This window comes from Dermacentor variabilis, chromosome 3, assembly GCF_050947875.1.
Source record: "Dermacentor variabilis isolate Ectoservices chromosome 3, ASM5094787v1, whole genome shotgun sequence".
Classification (NCBI taxonomy): Eukaryota; Metazoa; Arthropoda; class Arachnida; order Ixodida; family Ixodidae; genus Dermacentor; species Dermacentor variabilis.
The window spans coordinates 55,886,398-55,896,192 of record NC_134570.1 but is presented as its reverse complement, the minus strand read 5'-3'; the positions used below and the strand labels follow the sequence as shown (position 1 = coordinate 55,896,192).

General features: G+C 43.3%; 1 protein-coding gene across 1 annotated transcript; it reads right to left on the bottom strand.

Moving 5' to 3' along the window:
• Positions 1 to 378: 378 nt before the first annotated feature.
• Positions 379 to 9,761, bottom strand: LOC142575664 (gamma-aminobutyric acid receptor-associated protein). Its single transcript, XM_075685198.1, has 3 exons — positions 9,541 to 9,761; positions 4,688 to 4,885; positions 379 to 1,119 (listed from the first exon to the last, which is right to left on the bottom strand). The coding sequence occupies exons 1-3, from the start codon at positions 9,628 to 9,630 to the stop codon at positions 1,054 to 1,056; spliced, it is 354 nt and encodes a 117-aa protein (XP_075541313.1). The 5' UTR covers positions 9,631 to 9,761; the 3' UTR covers positions 379 to 1,053.
• Between the last annotated feature and the right edge of the window lie 34 nt (positions 9,762 to 9,795).

Here is a 9,795-nt window from a genome sequence, read left to right as displayed (position 1 = left end):
CATGGCTTGTACGATTGGCTAAGTGACAAGTATTTCGCTCAAACATAGCAGAGGAAATGTGATTAACATCATATCGCAAAATTCTAGTGCAACCTTGTTCAACTACTTGTGAATGAGCAAAAAATGAGACAGCATACTTCCCGTTAGTTTTGCAAAGGGCGCGCGAGGAAGCTATCATATTCACAGACCAATTTCCATGGCAGCCAAGTCTCAATATTCATAGTATTTGGCTGCAATTGAATATTCAAAGGAATAAATGTCACATTGCTAGGACCACATACTCTGACTTGAAGCAGAAGTAGTTGACTCGCATTAGAAATTTCGGATGTTCGTGCACCCCTGCTATTCCAGAATACACAAGAATGTTTCACACGTTGGTGAGGTTTTTATTACTTTATTTTGAGTATATAATACAGAATTTACAGTGCGAAATAAAGAGAGGAAATGAAAAGCATCGGGTCACAATCCAGCAAAATAAATAACTTCATTCTCTGGTGTTCACATATTTTCCTTGCCATGCAGAGCACAGACAGCAAGTGCAACAGAGAATACAAAAGCAGAAACCTCAACTGTAAGACAAAAAAAAAAAAAAAAGTACTGCATTGGGACGCTTTAGCAAACAAAGACATGACTCCACTGTCCTTAACAGGATAGCAACACGGTCTAGATTCACTCGTTTCTTCAATGGCAAAAAGGTGGGAGGAAACCTGTCCTTCACTGGGTGACAACAAGGTCTAGATTTATTCTCTTCTTCACTGGCAAAAAGCTGGGAGGAAACCTGCCCTTCACTGGGTGAAAACAGGGTCTAGATTTTCTTTCGTTTCTTCGCTGACAAAACAGGGGAAACAGAAAAGAGGAAAGCTTCTAAAAAAGAAAGGCCGCAGCTCAACAAGACACAACATACATAAAGTGCATACGCCAAAACGATCTCCGTGCACAAAAACCGCTGTGACTTAGGTTCTTGGCATCCATCTTCAGCTTCCTTCCTGCCGTTCTTTTTTTTTTATTACATATAAAAGAATTTTGTTAAAAAATAAAGCCGCTCTCGGGGTCTCAGACACCATAGACATCTTCATCACTGTAAGCTATGTATAGGAAGAAGTCCTCCTCATGGTGTTCCTGCAATGATAAGAAGTAAATTTTACATGAAATTTAACCTCCAGTAAAAAGTACTGCTAGGTGGACACAATGTCTAAAAGCCATCATTTCGCAATGACAAACAGGGGCTGCAATTTCTTTAACGACTCGCATCATTTCTCTTACTTTTCATCACTGGCTCGTTCAAAGCCATGCCTTTTAAACAAGACCGATTTCATCAGAACCCCATCAGTGCCATGATGACTGTAGCCCTCCCTACTTTCCCACTGCACTTCGGTTCAAGGCAACATTGAGGGGGGTGCCGAGGGAAATGCCATTGTGAATTTTTTCCCAGTGAATTTTGATGGGAAGCTAAGGGGGGGTCACTACTGCTCAACCCCACTCATGCTGTAAAATCTTTCTATTCCCACCTCTATGCCTATCTCCAGGGGCAAGCACATTTGTCATGGTAGAAACATAGCACTCTTCTTATCATAGTTGCCTTTCAGTCAACCTGCCATGAACTAACAGGTTTTTCAATTGGGGCGGGTCGATGTTGGCAACCTATGGTGGCCATGTTGTTTTGGTGACGTATGTCTAATCTGTTGTTTATTATTCAGTCACTGATGGCAAATCACCATGGCAAGTTACACGATTGCGCAGCATGTGCAAGTGATAAAACTCTATTATCAGAATTACTGTTCGTTAGTGCAAACCTTGCACATGTTGCACACATACGTAGACGTGGTGGCCCTTCAAAGTCTATTCTCGAACATTTGGTGGCCAAATTTAAATTTGAGCCGACCTGTTCAGTAAACAATCAGCCAACACTTGTATGTCAAAGGAAAGCCAGATCGGTCGAGAACATCAGCACAGTCCGTGAAAGTGCGCAGAAGAATCCGAGGCAGTCAATTTCTCGCCGTGCACAAGACTTGGGCCTACACCTGCACAAGATCCAACTGACCCAAGAGCTCAAAGTTAAAGACCATAGACAACGCCGTTCGTTCACTGACTGGGCTTCGGAGCATTTGGAAGAGTGCTCTAATTTTGGCCAAAAAATCATATTTAGCGAGGAGGCGCATTTTTGGATGAATGGCTATGTTAACAAGCACAACTGCCATATATGAGATAACCTGGGGAACCTCCATATATGGAGGTTCCCCAGGTGGCAATGCATCCACGAGGAGTTACTGCTTGGGACGGATTTCGGGCTGGTGGCGTCATTGGTCCGTACTTTTTGAAAACGACGCTGGTGAGGCCATTATTGTCAACGACAAGCACTACAGAACGATAGTGACATTTCTTTTGTCCCAAATTGAACGATATGGACGTAGACGACATGTGGTTCCAGCAGGATGGCACTACATGCCACACAGCGGATGCTTCGATGGCCTGCATGAATGATTTGAAGGGATGGTTACCTCTCACAGAGGTGACGTCAATTTGCCACCAAGATCATGCGATTTGACACCGCTAGGCTTTTTCTTGTGGGGGTTTCCTGCAGTCACAGGTATGTGCCAATAAGCTGCAATTGACTAATGCCCTTAAAGTCAACATAACCCAGGTCATCACTCAAATTCAGCCGGACCTATGCGGCAGAGTAATTGAAAATTGGACCATGCGGATCCGTGCCGCCGTGAGAAGCCGCAACGGACATTTGAACAATGTTATATTCCATATATATGTTGCCATACATGGACCTTTTAAATAAAAAAAGAATTTCGTCAATACCTCACACACTGCTTGTTTTATTACATTTCAACATCAACTCGCCCTTATGGAAAAACCCTATACTACTACTACTACTACTACTACTAGCATGCTATGCAATAGCGGTGCAATAGTGCAATAGCAACTCGTGAAACTGGCGTATGGCTGCAATTGGCCAGTTAGTGTGACAAATGACGCGAAACAAATAAACTGGGTGGAAAAGAACCTTGCATAATACCTACACAGATTCCCTCAAAAATACCAAAAACCTTCCTACAGCGATAGCATGTAATTGCTGTGCATGGAAATTTCATGAACCGCCAACGTTCCGCATCTACATGAAGCCAACAGGCATGAACCAAAGTAAAGCAGTGGGGAAATGTTAAAAAATATAGAATTATGAAGGACAGTTAAGCTTTCGCAAGGAAAAGGGGAAGTGAAAGCATGAAGAAAAAAAGACAACTTGTGACCGGTGGGAGTGGAACCCACGACCTCCGCAAAACAAGTGCGGTGTTCTGCCTATTGAGTTATGGCAGCAGCTGTCACCCGATCCACTCGCTTGGATGTGCCCTAAGCCTAACCTTGGGAGTGTTGGTCGCTGCTACTCATAACCATGGCAGTGGATGTGGCACATTTTTTTTTGCAATCGTAATCATTATATAGTATGTGAACTTAAGAGCAGGCAACTGGCAAACGAACCCTCACATTCTATTTCACGGTATCAAAGACAACCAAGTTCGAGACACTCTCTAAGATATGAGCAAGGAAAATGAGGGGAAAGCAGCCATTGCCTTATTTTTTTTTTACCATATTGTACACGGTGCTTTTTCAGTGCTATGCACTTAGGGCTTGCCTATTAGCAGCAGCGCAAAATGTTCTGCACAATAGTGGAAAAAGCACAAGGCCAGTATTCTCAGATTCCTTTGAACTTTTTTAATTCTTTTGTCCGATTCATACTTGGCACAAGATGGAGGCATAGACACTATGGTGTGGTAACTTAAAACACTATTTTCCAGAAGTTCAAGCACCTGCATGCCATGCACATATGCTTGCCACTTCTGCGAAACTGTAGCACTACTCTGTAGAATCGCCAGCTCTTCACCACCAAGTAGATCACAAAACATTGCTCTTACACTTCGTCACTCCTTCTATTAGTGACTGCCTTTATTTTTATTTTATAGTGTGCCTAGTCATAATCACACAAACAAAGCTGCACACCCACACTTTTGACAATATACACAAAGATACACTTGCCATGGCGCTTCCTTGCTTTCAGGCTGCCCTCTTTTGGTGCTAAATGCTCTCAAAGTATATTCACCAACGTGCCCAACACAAAGCCCACGCTCTGAACTGACTGATTTCTGGTATCAAAGGGCATAAACAAACAAGTTTCAAGTGCACATCTTCTTACTTGTGATGGTGTATTTGTCCATTGGATCAATTATTTCAAGATTTGTTGGTACGAAACATCTGGGCGCAAGTGTTTTAATGTTCAACTCTGCTTTACCAAATATTCTATCAAATTTAGTTCCTTTATCTAGAGCAATCAATGAGCGAACTTCCTTCTTTGATGTCGTTGCACCATCCACACGGGTTGAAGCACTCATAGATGGCATAAGTGACATGCTTCTCTGTACCAACTATATAAGATGTAAACTATTACAAATTGATTCTTGGGGCAGCTGCAACTGTTTTCTTGATTTTCTTGTGTTTTTGTCCCGGTACATTCATTGTCATGCAACTAGATAAGACCTAGCCTTATGAGTTAATCTTTTTTTTTGGTGCTGTTGTCATGGAACACACGCATTGTTATACTCTCCTTTAAAAAGGGCTAAGACATATAGTACATAAATAACAAACATTCAAGAGTGAATGTGCTCTGCACACTTCTATGACGCACCTGGTAAAGGGAGCCCATGGTGGCGCTGGTGGGGGGAATGACATTGTTGACAATGAAGAAGAGCGCATCCTCTGGCCGCAGGTGGATCCGCTTGCGGATCAGGAAGTAGAACTGTCCCACCGTCAGGTCTGAGGGAACCAGGTACTTTTTCTTGTCCAGGTCGCCAATGCGTGCCTTAGGAGCTTTCTCCACTATCACCTGCATGCAACCACGAAGAGAAGGTTGCAGCGATGCAAATAAACATACTGCCTAGACACTTCCTAATCGGAATGAAACTGGCAACAATCCTTTTTTTTTTTTTTCAGAGCTAGTGGTGGCTACCTTCAGGAACGAAATTTGTATACTTAGGCAAATTTGCTGAAATTGCACAGAACACTGCTCGCGTTTCTAGCCCATGCACAAGTACCTTTTTTTTGTGTACGAGTCCCTAAACGTGCATACATAATTGCACCGAGCCTGGCCATGACTTGCAAGAACAAGCACAAACCAAAATCTTATCCAGGTCATGCCACCGTTTACAAAAGAGTGCTTGAAAAGAGTAGTCCTACTCCAGAAACACAAACATACATCAACATGTCTATCATCCAGTACTTTTCCTGGTGCAAAATAAAGGTTTGCAGTAGCAGTGCCGAGAAGCAGTGCTAAGAATTTCTTGTACGTCCCTGTGCTGCCTCAGCTCTTTGTGGTAATGGACGTTTATCTGACTGCCTGCAAAGCCCACCACCACCACCATGCACGTGACTGCCTAGACACTAAAGGTGTTGACACCGATTCCTCAGGAGCCGTGTGTTCGCGTGCCACAGCTGCCACTATGTCACATATCCGAGGAAAGGGAAGGATTACATTAACAGGATTTATATATAATGAGGTTCGAGAAACTTAATCCTCACAAAGCTACAAGCTAGGGTGGCCGTTCCAGATATTTTGCACTCATGCTTAGCTGCCTATGATAACGGCTGGCACGGTGGTGATGCTGGACCACTGCTCCGCTCGAGTGTTCACATATTATAGTGACAACCTAAGAGTGGACTGGTAAAACGTACCACCGACAACACAAAGAGAACTTGCATACACGTACCAGACGACCGTTGTTTGCTCCATTTCCACGACATACTTTCAATATTGGCATCTATGGGGAACTTTGTTCTAGTGTGCAAAGGCATAAATGGCAGGTTCAGAGCAGTTTTATGGGCGAAGTCTGTACTGAATTGTTAGGTTGCCGTAGAGTATAGGTTTATAAACACAAATGAACTGGGTTTGCATATAACACAATCCTGTTTCGCTCAATTCATTGCTTCTTTAGAATTGCATCCAAAGTATTGTGGCAAATTTATCAAGTTCTTCTTGTACATAGAAGTTAAAGGCGCCGTGAAACAATTTTAATAGTTACGCATAAGCACATTAATTCAGTAGGGGATGTCACTGTAAACATCAAGAGTCCCATTTCATATGTCCCACAAAATTTAGCCTCTGTATCTGTGCTAATCAAAGAGATGCATCTCAACGTATTTTCTACCACTCTTGCCCATTTTGCATAGAATAGGCCATTTATCTCATTGACTTACTATATCCTCCCGAGACCTGAAGACAGCTCTGGCACATAATCACTTTTCAAGTTGGCTCTTATTGCTGACTGCTATGCTGCCAGCATGAAAAACCCATTTTTCTGCCTAAATGCCACTGCTAGATAACAGAAACAGGAGCTCCGTGTACATAGACAATTAGTCTCTTTGTATATGATATGGTAAAATCAGCTTTTGTTTGCATGAACAGATATCAAGATTCAAAATAGTGTGGCGGCTTGCTATGTTGACGCTGCAGCCTGGATTTAACAAATTTTATCGGTATTTGAAACACTCTTCGTGGTTATTTTTCGCTGTCTGTAATGACGCGATGACCTATCATATCAAATTAGTGTCAATTTTCTCAAAAGTTGGGGGCAAGACTACGCTTGAACTACTTTCACACAGTTTCGCAGGCATCATACCCTGGTTGAACTGTTACGTAATCCCTTCCCCGCCAATTCTTAAAAGTCATCTAGGGCAATGTTCAATATAATGTACAAGTCACAGGAGGATGTGACATCACCATTTTCCTCTTAACACATCCTGGCCCAATGATGCCTATAGGAATTTTAACGCTGACAATAATAATCTGACACAGAGAAAGACAAACACCAAGACTAACCTCAGCCCGTCCAGTCACGATATACACATTTGTGTACGCAAGTCATATTTGTTATTTTTGTACAGTAGTGGCAAGGAATGAACCACAAACATTAAGCTTAGGGTAAATTGAGCATTATGCATACCTAAAGTACCTCAATTTTGCATCTGAGCAAAATCTATCGCTACAGATAACTGTGTTAGTGAAGGTACTGTTGTTTGACAGGACATTTGATGTGGGGCGTTTCAGTAGCAACTGCGAACGCTCCCCTCCCTCCTTTCTAGTGATGTTTGCAGCCAATAATTAACTTGTGCATGTAATTTGAGTTGGTGAATAAACTCGTTATATAAAGAAACGTAGTATGACTTACTGTAGAATACATATTTTAATGATTCTGCGATCACCCTAACTCACTATAATATGCAGAAAGTCATTCCACCACCTTTACTTGCTTTCAATAGTCTTGCACACATTGGCATAAAATTGTGCAAATTTCACACGTTTATTGAGTCTATCGTAATTCGCGATGAAGGAGTCAGAAATCCGAGTGTCAGCAACTCCGTTTACATACGTGGTCAATTTGGTGCAGCAGATAAGTGTGGTTCTCCCGATATTTCTGAAATGTCTATGTGTTGCATCACACTGAGGTTTTGTGCACCGAGGTCTGTGCGGTATTCTTGGAGCATGCTGCGTAAGGCATATCACTTGCCTTGGGTGGCACTAAATGGTCTTCAAGCATTTTGTTGCCATACTGCACACTGTTGTGACTGTGAATTAAGAAATTTAATAACTCATGAACTACATCCAATGCATTAATTTGTTGGCAATTCACAAGAAAGTCCTTGTTATGTTGCCAAAAAACAGCATTAGGTTTCTTTATTTTTGTCCATCTTTTGTCATTAAGGTGCACCAAATATAACTTTTATGTGATAAAATTCCGACCAGAGAGTGTCAATAGAATATGTCTACTACTAATCTTTTCACAGGCAAAAATGGACATGGAAGATTCATAAGAGCAGTGGAGCTCTTCCACCCAAGAATGCAGACTGTCTGCTGTGGCTGCAGTCTGTATGCATGCATTTCTGCATGAGGAAAATTTGGAATGAGTTAACCTCAAAGGATGGGCTGTATGGAAGGTTGGCTGGACAGCATTGAGGAATGAATGGGAGGGGATGCAAAAGAATGATTGCAAGGATTACAAACACTACCTAATGCGATGCAGGGGGGATTATCATGCACAAACCAGTGCTCCAATCTGTTAGAAAAGCATTAGGCAATGCCACTGGGCGAGGAAAAAGAATATGCCCGATGCTCATATGCCCCTGTCACGCCGTGGGTTGCCAGCACTGTACTCTTTATTTCTGTCTCAGGCACTGCCGAATTATTGTATCTTTGCACACTACAGGTGCATGAAGAACATGCACTACATGAACTGTACACTGTAGATGATGACAGGGATGCATGTAAATTTCACTTTCAGGCCAGTCACTACAGTAATGAGTAGGGAAAAGAAAAAAGTGGGAAAAAGGGAAAAGAAAACTCTGTAATGGAAAGAGACCTAGCAGAAGACTTTGCACAGGATAATTGAAGTTAGTCAACGCTACTCTTCACCAAACAACAAGACAATGTGCTTTGTCCTATTACCTCCAAGTCTTTTCTTTTTTTTTAGCCCTTAATTTCAAGCCAGCGCATTCTAAAAATCAACATGAACCAACTAACCCAACCTAACGTTTTGTTTTGCAATTGCAGAAACGTGACTAATACGGTGTGACGTTTGCGCACGTCTGTGACATCTACTTGCTGTCGGCGAGACTGGCTGCTATCAGACTTTCCAACCCACCAAAAAAGCTATTCCCGTGTGTAGTATTGACAAATGAGCGACCGGCTTTTTGTTGTCTTTGTCACTTCATACGTACGCGTTTGGGGTTATGACGCGAACACAGCAAGCACAGCATTACGAAATGACCTTTCAACAATGTGACCAGAATTTTGATCAATGTGACCAGCAAGACGCCTTCTTAAAGAACAGGTTCAGTTTGAAAAGGTTCAACATTCAGTTCTCTATTTCATTTCACGAAAGAGGGTCGACTTCAGTAGCTTTGTCACGTTCTTGCATCATACGGTCAGGATGGCCGCGCAGCGCAAGATCTGCCTCGACGCACAGTATCCTTTGAAAAGCGTCACAAATGCAACATTCGATCCTCGAAAGTCGCCAAGACAAACGTATGACCACACGTGCAAAGACCTGTGACGATTGCAAGATGTGCAACGAAGCAATTAGGCGAACGACGCCCAAAAAGTGCTGCTAGTCACGGTAACACCAGATATCACCAAACTTGGAGAAGCGGTCGCCAGCGTAAACCCACAGGCACCGTCTGCAGAAGTGCGACCAGCTGATACGATGACTCATCGCGGTGTGCTCATGAGCAGCCCCAGCAACGCGCTTTCGGCTATCGTGCCCTTTACATAAAAGTTGGCGCAGCGCACGCTACCGCTAGACGCCGCGCGATAACACTCAGCCGCACCACGCTGCTTTATCAAACCTCGTGATCAGCGCCGATCCAATGCCCAGTGTGACATAAGGCGACTGACGTGTATAGGCCTAAGCTAAAACACAAGAGACAGAGGGCCCCCCTCCTTGTATTACTGCAAGGTCACTGCGCACTAGCGACGTTCAGAGTACTTACGGGGACTCGGTCAGGATACTTCCTGCGAATCTTGTCACCCTCGGACCGCCTCTTCTCGAACGGGTGCTCCTCCTTGTACAGAAACTTCATGGCGCCTCAATACAAGCGAAACGCGACGCGAGAGGGATAAATCTACGCGCACCGAGCTACGACTCCGAACCACCGAGCGGCGATGGAAAATGGCGACGACTGTTTGTAAATAGTCCCCGCTTTTCCGTCCGCCGACGCGCGCTAGCGCGAGACAAGAATTAGTCC

Excerpts from the sequence above, each read along its gene's own strand:
- LOC142575664 (XM_075685198.1), bottom strand. The coding sequence starts at position 9,630 with ATGAAGTTTCTGTACAAGGAGGAGCACCCGTTCGAGAAGAGGCGGTCC. Across the intron at positions 4,886-9,540 it reads AGTATCCTGACCGAGTCCCC|GTGATAGTGGAGAAAGCTCC; the intron begins GTAAGTACTCTG and ends GGTTGCATGCAG. Across the intron at positions 1,120-4,687 it reads CCATGGGCTCCCTTTACCAG|GAACACCATGAGGAGGACTT; the intron begins GTGCGTCATAGA and ends TTATCATTGCAG.